This window comes from Pagrus pagrus (genome assembly GCF_965226575.1).
Source record: "Pagrus pagrus genome assembly, chromosome: 8".
In the NCBI taxonomy this organism is placed as follows: domain Eukaryota; kingdom Metazoa; phylum Chordata; class Actinopteri; order Spariformes; family Sparidae; genus Pagrus; species Pagrus pagrus.
The window spans coordinates 31,686,413-31,709,897 of record NC_140192.1 but is presented as its reverse complement, the minus strand read 5'-3'; the positions used below and the strand labels follow the sequence as shown (position 1 = coordinate 31,709,897).

The 23,485-nt window shown below is 43.2% G+C and overlaps 1 protein-coding gene and 1 long non-coding RNA gene across 7 annotated transcripts in view; one reads left to right on the top strand and one right to left on the bottom strand.

The window, feature by feature from the left end:
• whrnb (whirlin b) overlaps nucleotides 1-23,485 on the bottom strand; it is a 177,636-nt gene that overhangs the window by 16,057 nt on the left and 138,094 nt on the right. For 4 of the 6 annotated variants that reach the window (XM_084359805.1, XM_084359807.1, XM_084359808.1 and 1 more), the window contains 3 exons: nucleotides 18,131-18,851; nucleotides 13,747-13,922; nucleotides 12,214-12,342 (listed from right to left, as the gene is read on the bottom strand). In XM_084359805.1, the coding sequence (XP_084215931.1) occupies nucleotides 12,214-12,342; nucleotides 13,747-13,922; nucleotides 18,131-18,851 (1,026 nt within the window). The remainder of the gene's footprint in view (nucleotides 1-12,213; nucleotides 12,343-13,746; nucleotides 13,923-18,130; nucleotides 18,852-23,485) is intronic. The other 2 variants (XM_084359806.1, XM_084359810.1) reach the window with 1 other exon arrangement.
• On the top strand, nucleotides 2,994-6,283 carry LOC311261298. Its single transcript, XR_014623130.1, has 2 exons — nucleotides 2,994-3,105; nucleotides 5,844-6,283. It is a non-coding gene; the product is annotated as an uncharacterized lncRNA (long non-coding RNA).

The following is a 23,485-nucleotide window of genomic DNA, read 5'->3' as shown; positions in this document are numbered from 1 at the left end:
CTGCTGTTATACTTAACTTACATTACATGACGCACAAGGCAAGTATTATGTTGTATTCAAACCCAACACAAAGTGAATTTAGCCTTGTGTTACTCACGAGTGTGACAGCGGGATCATTTGTGTTTACTTGGCCAAACAGCCAGATTAATTTACTGTACATTAGCTAAAGGCTGCAAGCAATGGCACCCACCGCCAGGGTGTGTCTGTGTGTCTGTGTGTTTGAATTCAAGTCAGTCTCTCACTAAACTCAGCACTCACCAAAGAGTCCTATTTTCTCTTCTTTTACCCCTCTCCTCTCTGTAAAGCAGTTCGGAGGGGCATTCGGAGAACAGCGGAGGCCCTCAAAGCAACTCTTTTAAAAGTGGGGCGTTGAGGTGAATTTGGGGGGCGTTTGCATTTACACCAGAAATTTACAAGACATGCTGAAACATGCATCTACTTGCAAGAATGTGGTGTGCAACATTCATAAAGTATACCTGTTTACACTAACACAACGAAATGAGACGGTGCATTGTTTAATAGCAAAATGACCCTTTACTTGAGTGTTTCTGTCAGCTGTCTGCAGCACAGCTTTATGTGGCCTCCACAGGAACGGAACATCAGATATCCATGGCCATAGCCAGCTATGAGGTCCAGACCTTGGTAAATATTTCCTAAATATTAAAATAAAAAAAAGCAGCGCAATATAACTGTATAACCAGTAGTGGAAACATCTGGTCAGTCCTTTAAGTGTCTGTATGGCAGCTCTACTTTTATAAATCTATTATTTTATAAATTCATGCACAATATGTTAAGAGTTGGTCAGCTGGTCCATGTCTGATGGAGCTCAGTTATTCTACCACAGCCACGCCTCCCCATGACTGTTCAAAGTAGCAAAATGACAGAAGCTGCAGCAGGAGGATGGCTTTCAAATTGAGCTGACCGCTAATATTTACAGATGAGTTGCCAGTGCACAGTGCAGCAGGCTGCCGCTGTGAAGTCATCAGAGCACCGGGCTGACACAAAGCAGTAAGTGTGTCTGTTGTGTTAAAACATATACGTTTTATGTATACACAGTTTAGGTGCTTCAAAACTACTATTACTCTTGCTTTCAGCCGCGATGTAGCGAAATATTCAAGCTAACCTGGGCATTTAATTAGTCACGCTCTGTGGTTAAGCCTGATGAAGAGAAAAGCAGAGCAAGCTATACAGTAACCTCCCAGCTGTCATCAGACAATCTGGCTCTATTGACACCTTTTCTGTCAGTTACATTTGTAAACTGTTCCGTTCTGTTTTGGTGACATCTATTGCACGTCTGTCCTTCCTGGGAGAGGGATCCCTCCTCTGTGGCTCTTCCTGAGGTTTCTTCCATCATTTTTTCTCCTGTTAAAAGGGTTTTATTCTCAATATGGCAAGTTTTTTCGCACTCGAATCAAGGGTCTGAGGACAGACGATGTCGTTCACTGTACAGACTTTAAAGCCCACAGAGGCAATGTGATTGTGATATTGGGCTGTTTAAATACAATTAATCTGATTTTATGCACATGCAACAAAGACAAAGTACTGATGTAATGTTTGTACCACAGAGGGTCTTGAAGACATGAAGTCAGTTATGTCATCAGCTACGAGACATTTTCAGAAAGATAACAGTGTCATGATTTGGAGTTATTGTGTGGGTTTTCTTTCGTGCTTGATGTCTTTTCTGCCTGTGTGCTTTTCAGGTATGTTTCTGAGGCTGGGCGTGTTTTCCTAGAAGGCTGGAGCTCCCGCTTCACACACACCTGCAGCGCGTCTCATCATTAGCCCCAGCTTAAATACCCTGATCTGCTCTTCACTCAGATGCCGCCAGATTGTTTTTGACTGCACCATGTGGTAGATGAATTCTTCAAGTACAGATTTTGCCTGTTTGTATTTCAACTCTAACCCATATTCTCCTTATTATCTCCAGTGTTGGCGTGAGCCTCTAACACCAGCTTCAGCCGCCTCCCAGCCTCAGCTGCCTTGAATCATTCTGAGCTGCTCACCAGCCCACGGACTCACCCACTACACTCCACCATGCCGGCTCACACACCACTCAGCGCTCCGATCCGAACCTGTTCCACGGAGCCTCCCCTCTACTCTGTGGCCACATCTCTAATCTTAGTGTCTTCATGTGATTGGACAGAGCAGTTGTGCAGGTCACACCACTGGATTTTTTGAATTGCTCTGACTCAAGTCATTTTGAGCACTTTTGTACTTTATTTGAAGTAGCTATTTTGAGCACCACCTTTATTTCTACTTGAGCAGGCCTGCTTGTTTTTGTAAAGTAACAGTACTAATACTTGAGTACAGTTTTTTTGCTACTCTATTCCACTGTCTCTAGATATCAAACTGACAGCTCTCAATAAGACAGTTAACTGTGCAGGAGAGACTGAATGTATAACAGAGATGAGGAAAACTTGAATTGAACTTGAAGGAAATTTTCTTTTTATTTAAGTACAAGACAATCAAGACTTAATAGGTATTAACAGATGATACCTCCATAAAACGACTCCATTTAAAAAAGAAAAAAAATCTGGACCTCACTAATTTCTAAACCCTGGCTACAGCCCTGAGAGTATCATCTATAAAATTGCACCAAGATGGCCTTTATTGTGTCAACTCTTCCTTCGTAAATAATTTCTTCCTCTTGAAAGCATGCAATTTTTCTCTGTGATACACTGAGTGCTGTGGTATTGCCGTGCTTACAAATTAATTAGTGGAATATTCCACTGTCGAAATTCCCAGGAAAGCAACTTGGCATCTAAAATTCAGAAACACACAGTAGCTCTAGTAATGTCTGTTTATAAACTGTACACACTGCATCACACTGAGTGTGGCGTCTGGTGTGAATGGGCTGTACTTCATTGTCATTGTTTTTCTTGCAGTTGTTTAAAACAAACAGCCAGCGGTGGAGCTTATGCAGCGGATTGTGAGCCAGAGTTGCCCCAGTAAGCACACCACCACTGTTGTGACTGGCTGCAGTGTCTCATTAGGTAGAGCGGACAGACCAGGTGGCGGAGCCCAGAGACAATCTTTCAGCAACGGATGCACAGGAGGATGATTGACCCCGACAGGAGCAGCAGCAGCAGAAGAGAGGCCGATGAGGTTGGTGTTTATCCTTCTACATCACCAGAGCTGCTGTGTGAGTTTACAGTTTGAGTCACGCTTAGAGAACACAACCAAAGCCAATCAATTAGAGGTGAAGTAGGGTCTTGTGAGAACATGTGTGGGATCCATAATAAGTGTCCTGATTCAGTGTCTTCTTGTTTTTCCTGTTTTTATTTTGTTATTATGCCCTCGTGTCTCTTCTTGCTTTTCAGTTCCTCACCTGTTCCTCTTCCCTCCTCACTCCACCTGTTCCTGATCCCCTCGTTAGTGTCTGTGTGTGTGTATATAGTCTTTATTCTCCCTCATGTGTTTGTCAGTTCGTTCCATGATGTTCCCTGTTACTCCGTCATTCTGTGTCCTGTGTAAATCTGTGAGTTCCGTGTTGTTTAATGTTACTCTGTCTTGGTCCGTCTTCCCCTGTGTTGCCTCCCAGCATTTCTTCCTAGTGTTTCCTCCAGTGTTTCCTTGTGCCTTCCGTTTTTGTATGTTTCTGAGTTTGGTTTCTTGTTTCACATTTGATTTGAACTTTGCTTTTCTGTTGCACTTTGTTTAAGCTTTTTAGTTGCTATTTTGTTTTTGGTCCTAGTGACTAATTTTTGGTTTGTATAGATTTCTTGTATTTTCAGCTTTATTTTATTAAAGTTCACATTTGGTTCCCCTATTTCCTGCCTCCCGTGTGTTGTCACCTTAAAAAAGGTTAAGAACCGCTGTTACGTTCACGAAGTAAAGTACATTTCCCCTCCAGCTCCAGTCAGCATTACAGAGCATAAACACGGGACAATGGAGGCCACCTTTTTAATTCCAATAGCTAAAACGTTCTCTGTTACCCCGATGGTAAATGGGAGCAAATGAGATGAACTTCACATATTTGCATAATTGCATCACGTCATTCACTTCGCTTTCTGTAGGTACACATCATTACAAGACAGGTTTTCCTGTGATTTTTAAAGTTATTGTACAGATTTTTGATATTCATTCAAAAAAATATTTTTGGCATAAAGCTGGATGTAGTCGAGGACTTCAGTATTAAGTTGCAACACTTGCTTTGTAATGTTAAATAGGTTTTAAGATAACATTGTTCAATACATAGTCTTTAAAAGTCCCATATTGTAGTAGCTAAGATTTCAATATTTTTTTTTAATTATAAAGCAGTCTGGATGCTATATTAACATATTGTGAAACTATCAAAATGCTCACTCCATGGAGATATGCACACAGCCTGTGTTCAGAACCTTGTTGTGATATCACAACTATACAGTCATCACCCCCAGCCACGCCCCCAGTACAGCCAAGGTGACAAAAACACCTGCGGAGCTGATGTGGAAACATGGTGCATGGTGCCTAGTGAGGCCTGTGAGAGGTGGCCCATCAAAAAGACCTCGTCTTAAAGAGACAGGCACTAAAACTGTACAGACTGAGGCTGAATAGAGGTGCTGCAGCAATGAACGGTATTAAAAAAAAATGTTTTTGAAAATCAAAGCAACGTAAATATTTTCTAGTAGAACACCAAAATAAAAGCATGAACCTGAAACTGAGCATAATGTGGGACCTTTGATGCATGACCACACAAGCCTGCATGCTGGAAATCCTGTACTGCTTACAGGTATTTTTCCAAGGGACAATTTGGCAGATTTTTTTGATAATTTCAGCTCTACAACTACAAATACAATAGCTGGTACTGTCTAGAATAACTGAGTGTCAAGATTGTAAGGTACACTGAACATGCTGACTGATACAGTATATCTCTTGTAGTACTGTCTTGTGGGATTGGGCAAATCTTTTCAAAAAGTGCTTTTAATATTTAACAACTCTGGCATGAACGATGCAGCAATGGCAACGAAGGCAGCTTTAAAACACTAGAATCATCAGCACAAATCACAAGTCATTGTCCCTCCTGGTTGAAAGGATGTTTTCTCACATTCTTTAGCTGAATTTAAGAAGTCATCTAGTTGAACCAGTGAGCTGCTGTCATACTTGACATTTAGAATTTAAAAAGCTTTGTCAGCTGTTGAAGGAAGTGAAGGAGGATCTGAGATGTCTAGATAACTGAGATAAGTCATTATCAGTAGAGTCTCGTCAGGAGAATCATGTTACATGACCTTTTGCTCTTGCCCTAGAGGCAGTCTAACAGAGGCCACAGGATTAATCTATTCATCCATTCACTGATCCTTCCTCCACTCAGGACAAACAGGACAACTGCAAAACGTGTCCAATTTAATCCTCAGCGGTAAGTACGTTTATTTGCTGTGACATTCAATTGCAAAGTAGCAGCTGAAAACCTCACTGTGGGGCATTCAGGCCAATAATAGTGAATTTGATTCTGCAGACTGGCCAAGAAACTCTGAGTAGGATAATGAATCAGACACACTCTCGGCTGCTTCTACAACCATCACTAATGTGCCTATGAGCAAGGCATTAACTCTAATGCAGCAGCTCCTAGTGGCCAGAAGACAAGGCTGAAGTCATAACAGGCAGTTCCCTCTTGTACAGGCTGTAATGCATCAAAGGATTTAGAGCACTCCAGCAGGCAACATCAGTGTTTTCATTTAGTTCAGAAATGTTAACACTTGAAATATTGCACATATTTAAAGCGATGAAAGGAAACAAAAAGTTGGTCAGTTCCTAAAGAAAACCGAGGATCTTAGATTTGATGACTAAAATGAGACATTGAGATTAGAGAACTATTTGAGGCTGAACACACTGTATTTAACATAGCCACTGTTTTCTCCTGACAGCTACACACTGACAGTATTTGGTCAAGCATCAGACCACCTGTCACCGTTCAGGATGTTTTCAAAGCTGCCAAGAGGCGGACAGGATTGACCAGCTGTTCCAGCCAGGCAAAGCTGGGCCTAATCACACACACCATAAACAAGGTTGTTAAGTAGCATGCATATTTTCTGCATTATATTTATTCTGCTCATCTTCATTCAAAACAGATAAACAGACAGACTCAGTATAGAACTTTAAGTGGCTTCCCCACCGTGGGGGTGAAACCTCTGAGTGGGTGGGCATATGTGTGTGATGGATAAACACTCAAGTCACAAAAGCACTGCACTGTGTTTGCTGCCATGAAACTTGCACAAATAAGACAAAAAGAAACTTTGTGATTTTCCACGCAGGGTGACCAGCACTCCTAACTGCAACATCAAGTAAATAACTTTGTGGTTCTCTAGTGCTGTTTGCATGTATTTAAATGACAGACTATGCATATATGCAGCACAAGATTGCTCACTTTCTATGCAGTAGAGCAGGGATTCCCAAAATGTGGTGCGCGCGAGCTGCCGCTAGGGGGTGCGCGAGTTGAAAAATGTAATGGCGGTCTGATAATTACACAATTACAGTGTTTTTTCCCCACACAATAAAGTCGTGTAAATAAACATTTCCTTTGTAAAATTTAAAATCAAAAACTGTAATTTTAATTAATAAATAAATGCAGGCTATTCAAAATGCACTTCATCTTAAAATTAAGCATAGAAGAAGTTATCTTCTTCTACGCACTAGTGCACTAGTATGCATATATGCGCACCTAGCTTGTGGCCTCTACGACTCATTCATTCTCGCAAATATGCTCAATTGGCTGAAATCAGGGAAACTGTCAGGTGAGACATCTAAAGTCAAAGTTAGTGATGGAGGAGAAGAACCAAGAGAGAGTGAGGAATCGGAGGCAACAGAGGAGAGAACTGCAACGAATCCGGGAGAAGAAAACCAGCGGGAGTCAGAAAATGATGAGCGGGAGGAAACCGCAAAGGAGGGAAGGAGATGGCAACAAGGCAAAAGAGGTGAAGAGGGTGAACACCAGACGGGGAAAAAAAGAAGGAAATATGACGAAAATTATCTGGGTCTGGGCTTCACTTGGATTGGTGATACAGACTGCCCAAAGCCGCAGTGTGTGGTGTGCAGTGAGGTTCTAGCAAACAGCTGCCTGAAGCCTTCTTATCTACGTCGCCACCTTCACACAAAGCATGCTAATGTAATTCAAAAGCCCCTTACATTTTTTAAATCAAAATTGGAGGAGTTGCAAAACAGCCAAAAACAACTGCAGTTTCATTCATATGTTGGGTCTACAAAAGACGCATTACGGGCTTCATATCCAAAGAGATGGTGGGATGCATGATTGGAGAGAAAGAAGCAAAAAGGTTAGACATGATTCCAGTATCCAATAACACTGTGTCGCGCCGCATCGATGCAATGTCTGAAGACATCCTGGCTACATTAGTCAGCCGTGTGAAAGAAAGCAAGTTTTACTCTCTGCAAGTAGACGAGTCTACAGATGTGGCAAATCTGGCCAATCTTCTGGTGTATGTCCGTTACCTTTTTGAAGGCACGGTACAAGAAGATTTTTTGTTCTGTCGGCCCCTTGCTACCCGAACAACAGGAGAGGAAATCTTCAATTTAATTGACGTGTTTATGAGGACCAACGGGATCGACTGGACACGCTGTGTGGGCATTTGCACTGCCGGGACATTAGATGGCGGGGAAGCACACAGGGCTTATAGCTCATATCAGGAAAGTATGTCCATCCATTCACTGGTTACACTGCAGTGTTCACAGGGAGGCCTTGGTTGCCAAAAACATGCCAGCTGATCTACTTGCAGACCTGAATGATGCCGTGAAACTGGTGAACTTCATTAAAGCTCGCCCACTAAATTCAAGACTGTTCACACTGTTATGCAATGAGATGGGCAGCGAACACAAAGCATTGCTGCTGCACACTGAAGTGCGTTGGTTGTCCCGCGGCAAAGTGTTAACAAGGCTTTTTGAACTGTGACGCGAGCTTCAGCAGTTTTTTGAGGACAATCCGTTTCATTTGGCTTCCAGTCTGCATGACGAAGACTTTCTGAAGAGGCTCGCCTATCTGGCGGACATATTTTCTGCTCTGAATGAACTGAATCTAAGTCTGCAGGGAGTCAGTGTTACCGTGTTCAACACACAAGACAAGATCGAAGCTATGATGAAGAAGCTACAGTTCTGGGCGAGCTGTGTGAGTGGGAACACACTCCTGTGTTTCCCTACGCTTCACGAGTTCTTGGGGGAAAATGACGTGCACCTGGGTGAGCATGTGAAAAGTCTCATAATTGAACACCTCAACCAACTCGCAGAGCAGCTACGGAAATACTTCCCACCTATAGACACATCTCAAGCGTGGATTCGCAACCCATTTGAAGTTTCCCTCCCGGTCCCACAGTTGTCATTTCACGAGCAGGAACAGCTGATCAAGCTGTCATCTGATGGGGCACTGCAGTTGCAGTTCAAACGAAAGCCACTTGTGGATATTTGGACTGAGTCAATGCCATCATACACAGTCCTGGCAAAGCAGGCCTTGAGAGTTTTGATGCCCTTTGCTACAACTTATCTATGCAAGGCTGGTTTCTCTGCTCTGACAGCAGTTAAGACTAAACATCGGCAAAGACTGGATGCTGTTGCGAAAGATTTGAGGCTTAAACTGTCTTCAATTGCGCCAAACATCGGAGAGCTTTGTGCCAAGATGCAGGCCCACCGGTCGCATTAATGTGGGTAAGTATTTGGCCAAATGGTATTGATATTATTGCTACAAATACACTGGAAATACTCACACATCCCTCCTCCCTGTTTCTCCCTCCCTCCCTCCCTCTCTCTCTTTCTCTCGCTGCAGGCTGAGCCACCTGCGCTGCACTTGAAAATCCTCAGGATCCTGTTTTATTTTAGTTTTTTTAATCTGTTCCCGAGCCATGCTCTTTGTTATTTATGTTGTGTGTAACTTTATTGCAATTTAATTCAAATTACTGGCGTTCTAGTTTTATTTCCATAACCTGTGTTATGATGACGGGGTTGTGTTACTGTAGCTCCACGGTCATTTTTGTTCAACGCGGCTCAAAATATTATAACATTTTCCCCAATTTATCTGCTTTCTGCCTCTGATCCTGAGCCTGTCATCCATCCTCTTTGCTCTTAAAAGTGGAAGCTTGCGCATAACTTTGTTGCATTATATTGAAACTGTGTTACAGTGTTTCAGATTAATTCAAATGCCAGAGCGCATTATTGTGATCGTGATTATTTTATTATATGTGTGTTCTGGTCATTTGAGCATGATTAAACATGCCACCTTTAATATGGCTATAAAAAGCTTGTTGCATTTTGGTTTTTTTTGAAGGTGTGGGGGATTGGGGGTGCGTCAACCCGGTTGGGACATAGAAGGGGGTGCGCGGCTAAAAAAAGTTTGGGAACCGCTGCAGTAGAGCCTTCTTGCAAAAAGAGTTGAGTTCACCAACACCAGCATCAATGGCAACACACAGTTACAGAGTGAATGTTATTAGCATTAGCAGAGAGTTTGTGGCAACTGAAGTACATTTATATGGGGTGTCTTATCACCAAAGACTTTTCCTAAAATAATTGTACTCTTATGTAGTCTCTCCTGATTGAGAAGAAGCCTAGCTAAATTCTATCCTATTGTTACTTTCCTGATGTCACTCATCCATTCTCATTCCTCTCTCCATCTTCTTCTGCGTCCTTGTATCAGCTGATAAGGGGCGTATACTCTTCTACCTCAATTTGTATCAGCCAGTCTTATCTGTTCTCCTCTGTTGCTGTCAGCAGTCATTTACTGTAAGCATGAGTGTTAGAATCAGACGCAGAACAAAGAGAAATTGTATGCAGCCATGAAAAGATTATGGGTCTGTTTGTGTTGTAATATCATAAGCGCAATATCTATATGAATCAGACCTTGAGGTGGGGTGGATAGAAGATAGTAGCTTGCCAGCTACAGTAGGTGACAAACAAGCCCTGAAAGGAGTCAGTACTTCAGCAAGCTTCTAACCAAGGGTGGGTATTCATATCACTATTTATTGTCCCCTGAAGGTGCCACCAAAAGTACTGTTGTATTCAATGTATACAGAGGAAATGCTAATGACTACCAGTGGTGGAAATGAGTGGGGAATGTGAGGAGACGCCGTTCCACAAGCATAATATATTCAGTATTTTGTTTTTGTAGAGCGCTGCTGTGTTTTCGCTACTCCCAACCCAGAAGAGAGATGTCTCTTCCTCTCATGCCTGTCATCAGAGCGCTGTGAGAGGGGCGGGGCAGCTCTCTCAGCCTGCACACAAACACACACATAGACCTGCTCTGATGACAGTGCACCAAAAAGTCTGATTTAACTTTACTAGAGTCATTGCAGACAATGCTCATTGACACGAGGGCGCCAGTCTTTTGCAAGAGTGGGCTGAAACCTGAGCAGTCTTTCCAAACAGCTAGTGAGGCAGAAGGATGCACAGACTGACTTAGTTCATCACTCGTTTCCCCATCCACCTCAGGTCTTAACACGGATGGAACACACATATCACAGAGTTAACTACACAAACATGAGTTAATGATAAAAATCTAATCATTAGCCCGCTGATTGTTTAGCTATAAATATTAGTGTTTTCCTAAATTCAGTCAGAAATGGTTGTTCAGAAGTTCATAGTTCCAGTTTCAGAGTGCTCGGAGAATCCTCTGTATGGCAGATATATTGGGTTGAGTCCATAAAGAATTGAAAATGAAAAGACCTTTTGTTTAGCCATTTCTGCTCAAGGAGGTTTGTTTTTGCTTTTCATCCACAATGTTACTGCTGCATTGCTTCCTGATTTCCCAAGTACGGGGCGGGCCAAGGGTCATAATGTGTGTGCGTTAATCGTGCATCAAAAAAAAGTATTGCATTCAGAGGAATTTGCATTAACACATTATTATTGCAATAACCTTGACAGCACTAATATACATATATATGTTTTATATGTTTATTATAAAATATATAGGTTGATGAAGGTCATCCAGGTGATGCTAATTCTAAATGCTGTATTGAAGGCAACTGGACTTGTTTCAGTTTCTTGAAGACGTTTCACCTCTCATCCAAGAGGCTTCTTCAATTTTTAACTAACTGGAGGGGAGCTGCAGGCTTTTAAGCTCTGTGTGGGAGTGTCCTGACAGAGTCATTAAGGACATGTGTGACCTCTGAGTTTCAGAGTCATTGGGCCACTTGTGGACCATTGACCCAACCGGCCTTCATGTGGGTTGCCAGGGCTAGGTGAGCCCAAGTGTGAACGGACGTTAAGATGTCTGGGGAGAGAACTCAGTACTGCATTGTAGGTGGGTGATAAGTAATGTCTTAGGCCACCTCCTCTGTTCAAAGACAGTCATTCCAGTTTGACATAGATGGATCCCTTTACCCCTCTTTCAAACTTCTTCTCTGGCCAAGATGTTTACATTGTTGTCCTCAAAGGAGTTGACCCTCCTGTGTTGTGCCATTCATTTATGGAGAGGTTGTTTTGTCTCCCCAATGTACAAATCTGTGCATTCCTGGCTGCACTGAACACCATAAACTACATTACTCTGTTTATGCCTGGGTGTTTTGTCCATAGGATGGACAAGTTTCTGTCTCAGCGTGTTGGTAGGTTTGAAGTGAGCAAAGTGAACTTTATTAGATTATAGCCCCTTGATGCGATAGGAATATAATTGGCTAAATGCGCTTGCATTCATGTGCAATGTCACACTGATTATAGGGGACATGTTTGACGAGCTGCCAAATGACTGTGAGGGTCATCAGCATACTGACTGGCATTCAATGTCATCCACTGTCCTGAGATTCACATAGGCCTGTGAAAGGAGTCATTGTTATGCTGCACAATCACAAAAACTCCTCAATGATGGCCTGCTCATAAAAGAGACAGAAAGGCGTGGCTGGGTACTGCTGAGGTGACCGAGGACACAGCTCGTTCAGTGATTAGCTGATGTTATCGCCTCTCACCCTCAGCCCAGCACCTCTGATATGGAAATGTACTGCTTTGCTTTCTCTGCACTTTGTTGGACTTAACAAAGTGTGAAAGGTGTCAGAGAGACATAGCAACAGGAGGACTTGTATTTGCAGATTGCTGTCTGAGCAAAACAAATGAATGCTTATAATCGCATGAAGGAAGATTCTATTCTATTATACAAAGAAGGAAATGTAACTGCACCAGGGTGAACGTCTCCTCTGCATCATTTTCAATTCAAGTCATGTACAGTAAATTTCAAAAGAAAAGACACTGAACATTAGCACAAGACAATAGCTTTGAACCATGAATCAGCCAGGCCCTACTGTACCGCGGTCTCACCTGAATGGTGACTATTCGTGGCAAAGGCTGCCGTGTGTTGGCTCCCCCCTCGATAGCAATGCCTAGGGTGTTGGCATTTTTCACCACTCGTACCAGGGTAGCACTGGGAACTGGGACTGGTGAGCCTGTCTGCTGGGACACAAAGTGAAAAGGTATCATCAGTCAGAGCGGGGCTGAACTTTATATTGTTACCATTGCAACATGTTGTGGATGATATCCACAAACCATCTCCAGTAATTGATCTAACTTTCTGTACCCACCACTGAACTACTTCTGTCACCCCGAATGTGTACAGCTAGCTGCACCACCTTTTGATGCCTCTGAGTACAAACTGTCCAAAAGTTCAAATTCATTCACCCCAACTTGTAGAAACACTTCTCCTCGCTTGAATAAAACTTTGTACAAACCTGTTTGAACCAATGCAGAGTTGTGTTTATCCACTAATTTGGATTCTTGGCTCTTAATGCATACTGATGTAAGCCTTTTTGTGTTCCGCTGCTCCTGTTATTTAAGGTTACTTTGTCTGAATGAACTGAATGTTGAAGTGAGATAACTTGGGACAGACTCAATGTGTGAGGCAAAGTCTGCCACTATTCATTTACTATGGAACACAAGCTACTCCATCCTGAAGGCATTGTAGCCTGCAGCGTGTTATGAGTGTCACAACATACGTATTAATAGTGTATGAGGCTTCTTACCTGCTTCTTACTCTTTATGTTTTGAACTCAGTTATATAATGCTATTGTTTGTGGATGAAATATGTTCCGAGTGTTAGAGCCTTGGTCCTTAAACAATCTGTGCCATGCATCTCTTTTAGAATCTACTACAGTGTTTTTGAATTTAATTTCTCCTTCCTACTTCTTTCCTTGCATGCTCTAATTGAAAGGGACAAGATTATTCCAGGTGACTCACGGAAACTGATGTGCACTGGAAGCAAATTTTACTCAAATTTCATTTTCTTCAGTTCAATTTATTTGATGCATTTCCATTTCCTTTTCTCTGCATGAAAGACAAAGAAGGTTTTCACCCAGGTGTTTGGTGGCCAGCAAGACAATTTAGATGTCTGAATTCAATCCACAGATCATACTCCATGAAATATCTTATTAAAGTTTCATAATGACAGGAACAGAGCTTGTATTATTAAAAAAATATTTGCAAGTACATTTTTTTTCTATGACACAATCTTCTCCTTGTATGCAAATGAGAGACAGAGTGTGCTTCATTTTTCTCTTGTTTGTTTTTTCAGCTGTTGGTTTGATTGGTCTGCTGTCATACAGTGATGAGCTCAATCGTGTCATCACTATGAGACAGCACAGTGTATAATTCATCACATTGTTGTTACTGCAGTGCTTTTGATTGGCTCTGAGGCATTTAATTCCATAAAGGTGATGAGAGAAACAGAAGCAGTGATCCAAAGAGCTGAAACCATACACTAATGAGTAGTTAGGTTTACATACAGTTAGCCACCTCGGGACAGGACAGCACCACAGGGAATCTAATCACTGCGTATTCATGACAGCATGAAGCCTTCACCTGTCTGGTGGCAGCTGGAGGAGGTGCGTGGGCCCCTGGCTGTTCCAGATGGCTCTGCTGGTTCTTGCTGGGTCGAGGGCTGCCGTCCTTACTGAGGCCTCCAGCCTCAGCTATGTCCACCCCGCTGTCCTCACTCAGGGTCTGGCCACTGTCTGACAGCTGGGAAAGGGTGGCCCCTGGATGGGACATTATAATGTCAGAGTATCAAGAGGCAACACATGCAGCACCAGGGTTGTTGTCTGTTCTTGGAGAGTGGCCTACATTTACCTCAGCTGCAGAGCGAACCTTCATTCCAGACAGACTTTATAAAATCTAAAATCTATTCTATACAAACATTTGATCACATTTCATTATTATTTCATCATAAACAATCCAGACAGGCACTCCAAGAATAACAAAATGTTTCCTATTTCACAAGAGCGACCAAAACAATGTTTTAACTACATAGTGTTACATAAAGCCACCAGTTATGATTTCATCATATTTTAGTATGAACTCTATGGATCTCTGTTTTAACCTCTCAGGATTATGTTCATTTTCACAATACATTCCAATATACAGCACACTCACGGCTAGGGATGTAACAATACCAAAAACTCATGGTACGATATTCATCACTACTGTATATTAAAAAAAAGAAGAAAAAAATGACTTGAGCTATATGCTTTCATAATAAATGTAATGTGCACACTGTTTTTTTTTTCATATACAATTTGTTTTTTACTTTTTACTTGAGGCATTTCTGCTTTCCTCTTTAGGAAAATAAAAGTAGCCGGCCATAACCCAAGCCTGTGTAAAAAGTAGCCATTGGAAAACGATACAGAAGCCAGTTGCAATCCCTCCCTCCCTCTGGTTGTACAGCACGACTACCAGGGCACCCAGGGGGTGTGACATGGGAGGACAGCCGAAAACAGGCACTCGGCCGCGGGTCACACCAATATTCCTCCATCTTGTCGTCCACCAGATGACCAGGGCCACGAAAATCTCTGTCAGCATCACTGCCACAGTATTATTTTCTGACTGTATGTCCAGTGGCGGTCAGGTGTAAAAACAAACAGCCAGCGGCGGCGCTGATGCAGCAGATTGTGAGCCATAGTTTCCCTGCCTGTAAACACACCACCTGGCTGTCACAGCTGCAGTGTCTTTAAGCTTGTTGGGTGAAGCAGACAGGATGAAGAGCAGCGGCACAGCAGCCCGCCCTGCAGAAGGCCCGTCTTTATGCCGCCTTTGTTTGTTCACACTGAGCCAAGCAGCGCTGGCATAAAGCCGCTCCAGTGGGTCATTTCATAAGAGGCGTGACGGTACACATCATAACATTGAGATCTGTGTGGTTTTTTTGTTGTTGTTTAGATTAACAGGGGGAAACGAAATGTATCCACCGACTGTTTATAATCATATGGATGCTGTTATAATGTGCTGTGATTGAGATCCTGACCGACCATGCATCCTGGAAAGTGACAAAGTTACGTTTTTGGCTCTAAATGACATTTATGACACTCACTCGCGAGGGGGGATGCTGGTTTTTTCTGGGGGAAGGTTACTGAAGTCTCAGTCAGGAGTTGCCAGAGACAACACAATAGTGGAGGGAGACTAAATCACATCACTTAATCACCGCCATTCAACTGTGGGAGCTGCCTGGCTCTGCTGCCAGGGACAGATGCTCTTTTTTGCGCAGAAATGGCAGACGCTCATGTAAGATGCTGAAGACACTTCCTGCCACCACATTACTGTTGTTTGGTCCTGTAATGCTGCTTTGTAGGTTGAAGTGTGGGACATTTCTCTTTTATTTGATGAGTGAAGGATCTGTTTAGCTGTCAGACTGAAAGCCATCGGACTGACACACTCCTGTCCCGCGCTGCCAGCTTTTCCATTCACACAGACATCATCTCGCCTCTATTGCGGCTCTGTTACTACCTCTGGTGATGGATCAGAAGCAGAACGAAACTGTCCGTCACAGTTTATGAAAAGGTGAGGACCCAAACGCAGAAACACACAGGAGGCAGGCAGGATTAAGAACTGAAAACGAGCCTTTAATGAAAAGCCAAAAAACCACAAATATATAATCCAAAACCAGGTGGGGTAGAATACCAAAAAATACAAAGTAGCAAACAAAAGCTAAGACAAAGTATCAACTAAGAAGAACAAAGTACAACTGAATAAAAACAAGAGGAACAAAAAAACAGAAACATACCACGGGGTAAAACAGGGAGATGCTGGAGATCACTGGAGGGAACAGGCGCAGGTGAAACACAGAGGAACACAGGAGAACACAGGGATGAACTGACGAAGACATCAGGGAGCACACAGACTAAATACACACAGGGCTGATTGACGAACAAGACACAGGTGAATACAAAAAAGGGCGAGAAATCACACAATGGGAGGAACTAAAAAGTAAGACACGACACATGAGGGCACAATATCAAAATAAAACAGTAAATAACAGAATCACAAAACCAGGATCATGACACTGCCCCCCCATTCCGCCTCTAACTTTCACACAGACGGTGACGCGGAATATCAGCGCAAGATTCCTGCCTTAAAAAGGCATTGTGAATGGGGCTGTTGAGAACAAAACCAACAAAACCAACCAATCAGAGGCGGAGTAGGACGGGTCTTACAAGAACAAGTCTGTCTTCTTGAGCAGCAAGACTGCGCCTTCTGCTGTTCAAACAGAACAATACAATGACGAGGAGAGATAGTAGAATGCATTCATACGGCTTTCCCTTGTTAGATCAAAGAACTTTACGAGCAAAATAACCACGTGATAGGTTGGTAGACATCGCTTGCACTGTGCAACATACAGTACAAGCAGTTACGCATTACTGGACTTCTAGATTTCTTAACATTTTCTATTAATTGATTTTCTTAAAGGAGAATTCCGGTTATTTGACACCTGGACCTTATTTATAGGGGTGTGTGTGCTGGTATACTCACACAGACGATTGTAGCGCAGCTCGGAGTCCTTCGGAAGTTATTTACATCCAACCGATCGTGACCGCAGCTCACCGGGGCCACGGCAACGGAGCTTTTAAATATGAGTTATCTGCCGCGAAACTCGCTCATTTTACCTACATTTTGTCATAAATGGTCAGTGTTATCATCATGTTAGCTCAGCTAGCTTGTTGTCGTCTTCACCCAAACAAACTTTTGATGACGTCATAGGCATGCGCCGCCAAAACTCAGCTGATACTCTTTGTACCGTGCCGTCCACGCTGTTTTACGCTCGGCTGCACTGCTACAAACATGGTTCGCCATTGTGTATTTCCACTTTGTCCAAACAAAATGACTAGTTCGTCAAAGTTCAGCTTCCACCGGCTTCCTTTGGACTACCCGGAGTTACTAAAGCTCTGGCTTGTTGCGCTCAAAATGGATACGAATATTGAAGTGGAAGAATTGAAGCGGGCGAGTCATCGGGTCTGCAGTGCTCACTTCGCTCCGGAGGACTTTATTCCCACGAAGCCAAAGAAAAAAGGCAAGCAACCACAGCGTCAGAACCTCAAGAGACACCTCTACATCAGATAAATATTCTGCCATGTTGCACAGAAATAGCCGACGAAAACAAAGTGAAACAGCTGAGTTTTGGCGGCGCATGCCTATGACGTCATCAAAAGTTTGTTTGGGTGAAGACGACAACAAGCTAGCTGAGCTAACATGATGATAACACTGACCATTCATGACAAAATGTAGGTGAAATGAGCGAGTTTCGCGGCAGATAACTCATATTTAAAAGCTCCGTTGCCGTGGCCCCGGTGAGCTGCGGTCACGATCGGTTGGATGTAAATAACTTCCGAAGGACTCCGAGCTGCGCTACAATTGTCTGTGTGAGTATACCAGCATACACCCACCTATAAATAAGGTCCAGGTGTCAAATAACCGGAATTCTCCTTTAAGTTATTTTTACATGTTTCATTCAAAACTGTATCAGTTCAACTTTGATCACAACAGGATCGACCAGCTGGCCCTTTGATTGGAAGGGTTAACCCTTACACTATTAACTGGAGCTAAAAGTAGCTAAAAATCTATTTAAAGAAGGCAAATTAGGTGTTTGGAATCAATGAGTTAATAAAAAAACATGATACTGATTACAAAGATAGACTCTGGAGTTAATGCTGTTGTAATGCACATTATGCAGAATGTGTCATGTGAGTTATCAGGCATAGATAAGAACACATATTTTTTGGGACCATAGGGGCTATTATTATTTGATAGTTTGAGACTGAAAATATGAGCTTTTATTCGAGAATTCACACCAGAAGTAAATCAATAACTCAGCGACTAAAAAGCACATTTATTTCCTGTTGGCAATGTTGTTGTGGGTACTGGTGACAAATTATAATATAATTTAAAAAAAAATGTATTTACACAGCCACAAATTGTGTACCTCGTTGCTGTGGTCTGGAGTCTGCAGACAGCCGGTTCATGTCTGTTATGATGATTTTCTGGGTGAGAGCAGGTGAGCAGGGGTGGTCAGGACTACAGGGTGGAGCAGCAGGTGTGATGAGAGAGGGGCAGGGGGAGGCACATGGTGAGGGACGGGGTGAAGGATAAGGGGATGGCATGGGAGATGCTGCTTTGGAAGAGCACGCAGACTTGGACAAGATGGAGGATTTCTCATAGGAGCTGGATCTGGAAGAGAGCTTGACAGATGCCTCTGGCTTAGCAGAGCTGGATGAGTCCCGGTGGTGCAGGAAGCCGGGGCAGGTGTGGTGTCCAGAACTGGGCCGGCTGTGGTGAGCAGCCTGGTGGTGGAAGTGATGAGCATAATGGGGGTGGTTGTGCTGTTCAGAGTCGGAGAGCTGGAGGGAACTCTGGCAGGTGTGATGGAGTGTGTTGAGGGAAGTATGGAGGGTGGCACCAGTGCAAGTGTGGTGAACAGAGGCTGGTGAGGGCTGGTGGATGGTGGGGAGGGATTTGAGCGACTTATGGAGGCAGTCGTGGAGCATCCGAGTGGGGCCGGTGAAGAGCAGGCTGGAGCCAGGCTGCACCAGTCGTGCTGCAGGCTTCCGGTTGAACTCCTTCTCTCTGGACAGCCTGCTCTGAGCCTGCAGAGGAGCAGCTCTGAAGGGTGGAGGAGATTCAGCTGAAGCCTGCAACTTGTCCTGCTAATGAGAAAAAGGCAACAGTATATGTGAATCCCACATCAATCAACTACTCTCTCTGAGTCTAACAAGAAATTAAATGGAAAAAAAGCTATGTTATGATACTGAAGATTTCAGTCCTGGTTGATTCGTTACTATCTGTGGTTACTAACCTAATTTTCTTTGTTTTCTGAGAATAATATCAGAAAATCTACCTTTCAGTGTTAGTCTTGCAAAGCTAGACCTATTTCCAGAGGGCTGTGTCAGCCCTGGAGAAATATGTCTGACTGCACCTATTATCATTCTGATATAGGAGGAAAAGCACCCTGACTTGTTTGTATTTCTTTAAACCAATCACAATTGCTTTTTTTTCTGTAGCGCCAAATATCATTGGTACTGTAGATTGCTTGCATATATGGATCAAAGCACCCTCTCAAAATCCATTCCCATTCCTCAACCTAAAGCTGTATCACTATTAATGTCCAAATACAATCAGAGGCACCTTGCCATCTTTTGAATGTCATGGCCTGTTGGCCAGGGAGAGCAAATGACTTCTTTGTGCTACAGAATAAATCGGTGGGGATGCGTCCAGCTCAAGGAGCTGGTGGAGATGGGTGGCTGATTGGTAAATGATTTGTAAAAGTTCAACTTTTATAAAACTCGATTTTATAAAAATGTAACATAGGTGACCGAGGTTATGCCATTATTCCATGGCTGATGACCCCCCTGGTAAATCCGGGCACTCTTACAACCACCGGCACGATCGCACCCGCTCCATGGTAGAGCACACAACTGGAGTGCTGAAGGCCAGGTGGATGTGCCCTGATACTGTGTTTTTGACGTTCTTGTAACGCCAGTGTTGATGCTGTGGGAGGTCACATGTTTACGTTGTTTTATTTGATTTAACAATACCTAAAGTTTACTGCTGCTGAAATTCTTCCTCTTCTTCTTCTTCTTCTACCCTTTTCTGGTGGCATCTCTCCAATCACTGGCTGTGTCTCAATTCAGGGGCTGCAGCTTTCAAGGACACGGCCTTTGCGGCCCATGAAGGCCGGGTCCTTCGGAGAGACCTTGAAGGCCTCGTCCACCGTTGTTAAATGGGACGGTCTAGCCGTCGGAGTATTTCCTGGTTGGCCACCAGATGTTCCTGCCCTTATATTACCCTTACGTCATGATTATGAATGAAGAGATGCATTAAAGTCTATTTTGGTTCAAATCTTTAAACATGTACATTTATTTGTGTGTGTACAATGTGTCAGATCTAAATTGAATTATCAACATTACAAAACAAACTTTAACCCATTGGTGAATAACAACTGTATTTACCATAGCATTACCAGCGTCACGTATTTTAACTGAAAGTTAAAATTTGGAGGTTTTGAAGGTCTTGAAGTTTAACATATCTGGCGTTGGATGTTCAAATGACTAAAAACAGAGTATAAACCCATTACTTAAATTTGAATGTCATGTCTGCGCCACTTGATGTCGCCATTTTCTCTTGCTTCCTCTTCTGTTTCGGGACTGAGCAGCGGCGCGCAAAGGATTTTGGGATATGGGAGGCCGCAAAGGATAGTAGCGGTACGTCCTCCAAAAAGAGGGAAGGGCAAGCTGCATTTGTGGGCTGCATTTGAAGGAGCCTTCCAATTGGGACAGCCTTCGCGCGGCTTTGTGACGTAATTGGCTTCAAATGCGCCCTTCGAGGGGCTGCAGCCCCTGAATTGGGACACAGCCTTTGTTGATGTGTTACACCCTCCCCCCTTTCTGATCATGTTATGCCCTGATGTCACTTAGGTCGGGTTCACACCTAAAGGTCTGTGAAAGGTCCGTTTTTTTATCCGAACCAACGCGAGGATGATACATTGTTTCAATTTTGAGTCGGTCCGGTTTGCGTTCACAAAGGCCAAACTTAAACGGTCCAAAATCTGTAAACAAAACTCACGTGGCCGCAACGCCCTTCTGTTGTTGGTCAAACTGTTTAGGCGGGTAGTCAGCAAATCTGTACATCAGATCAGCAGCCTACTGTACATCATGGAGCGTCTGCTTATTTTTACATTAGTGCTGATCTGGAGCGCTTACACACAAACTTTAATAGACCCGAGTATGAACGCCTCATAGAGCAGTGGGCATTAATAATGTCTTGATCCATGCATTTCGCCGAAGACGCTATGCTATCCGACAATGAGGGCCTACCATAACGTTTTTTCTACACAAGCGGGACCAGTGAGGGAAGCAGACAATCACAAACGTGTAAAAATCACAAAGTTGGCTCATCATAAAAGCAGCTCTTGTTTATAGAATCCATGCATCTCCTTGAATGAATGAACGAATGAATGAATGCCCCTATACTGTAGACCTTGCCCCCCCCCCAAACGGACCGCACCATGGGGCAAACGCTCCACAGTTTGGTTTAACCGGATTAAACAAGGCTAGTGTGAACGCACCCTTACTCATTACCCATTTGTAGTGCTGTCCGCATGTCTAGTGGGAATTATTATACCCTATATAGTGGACTCAAAGTATCCCACAATGCATCCCGAAAAGAATAGTATATATATTTTATATATAGATATATATAATCGGGATGTCCATTCAAATGCTTGTGTTTTGACTCAATAATAAGGTATACTTTTTAAATACTCGTTTTAATATATATTTAGGTATTATTATGGATAGTCCACAACCGGCGTTGATGTATGGCATTTCAACTCTTTTCTTTCTGCTGATGAGCTCCCTATATAGTCCACTATGTTGGACTCCCTATGTAGTGACTAGGGAGTAGGGAATGAGTGAGTGATTTGAGAGAAAATGGCGACATCAAGTGGCGCAGACATGACATCCAAATTTAAGTAATGGGTTTACACTCGGTTTTTTGGTCATTTGAACATCCAACGACAGATATGTTAAGGTTCAATGGACTATAAAACCTCCAAATTTCAACTTTCAGTTAAAATATGTGATGCTGGTAATGCTATGGTAAATATAGCTGTTATTCACCAATGGGTTAAAGTTTATTTTGTAATGTTGATAATTCAGTTTAGATTTGACACATTGTACACACGCAAATGAATGTACACGTTTGATAGATTTGAACCAAAACAGACTTTCTTGCATGAACACCTGGTGACGCAACCAGGAAATACTCCAAGGCTAGACCGTCCCATTTAACAACGGTGGATGCGGCCTTCAAGGTCTCTCTAAAGGACCCGGCCTCCGTGGGCAAAGGCCGCGTCCTTGAGGGGCTGCAGCCCACGAAGTGCGCATTTGAAGGCCAATTAAGTCACAATGCTGCGCGAAGGCTGTCCAAATTCAGAGGCTCCTTCAAACGCAGCCCACAAATGCAGCCTGGCCTTCCCTCTTTTCGGAGGATGCACTGCTACTATCCTTCGCGGCCTCCCATATCCCAAGATTCTTTGCGCACCGCTGCTCAGTCCCGAAACAGAAGAGGAAGCAAGAGAAAATGGCGACATCAAGTGGCGCAGACATGACATTCAAATTTAAGTAATGGGTATTTTGTAATGTTAATGATTCAATTTAGATTTAACACATTTTGTCGTTAATTTTTGTACACACAAATAAATGTACACGTTTGATAGATTTGAACCAAAACAGACTTTAATGCATCTCTTCATTCACTCGTGACGTAAGGGTAAGGGGCGGGAACATCTGGTGAGGCAACCAGGAAATACTCCGAAGGCTAGACCGTCCCATTTAACAACGGTGGACGAGGCTGTCAAAGACCTGTCCGAAGGACCCGGCCCTCGTGGACCGCAAAGGCTAGGTCATTGAAGGCTGCAGCCCCTGAATTTGGACACAGCCAGCCAGTGTCTGTTGTTTTCTTCCTCTCTCCAGGTGAGCCTGCTCTGGCTGATTGAGGAGTCAATACAGAGGGGGAAGGGACTCAAGTCTGTGTCGTTTTCCATTCCTGGCCTGACAGCAACAGCAGCAGCAGTAGTAGTTCAGACTGGCCTTGTGTAGCTTTGATTGTTTGTTCCTTTGCCTTTTCTGGTGGGTCCGGTGGTTCAATTTTGTGGTGCTATTTCTAAGGGTTGGACTGAGGTGTCTTCCCTTCTTTGGTTCTTTTTTGAACAGTTGTGTTTTGGCAACTTTGTGGACAGCTTATCTTGGTTTTGTGGTCATAGTACTTCTTGCTGTACTGTGGATGCAATGGCTTGGTCAAGAGGTTGTAGTTGGTTTGAGGCCGTTTAGTGTGGCAGTGTTTTGTGCTGTTGGCTGAGTTGTGTTGATACTGGAAAAAATGGAGCTCAAGTTAGCAGAGTTTCTTGAGTCTCCTTCACTGGATTTGTTTGATCAGTGCACTAAAGCTTATCTGGGGTTAATTGCTGATCATTATGAGGTAGCTGTTTTCGAAGCAAGCTAAGACACAGGCTATCAAAGCTGAGTTGTATGATACCCTAGTGGATAGAGGGATTTTGCCCCAGTTGCAGAGTGCTCCAATAAATCCAGAGCAGTCAGGTCAGTCTGAAGCAGTAAGACTCAAGTAGATAGAAGTTGAGTTGAAGCATTTGGCTTTGACAGAGGAGTTGTACTACATGAAGGATCTTGAAACTAAAAAGCATGAACAGCAAATGCAAACTTTGTGAGTAAGAACATCTGCTTGGTTCCTCCTTTTAATGAGAAGGATAACTATATAATCTTGT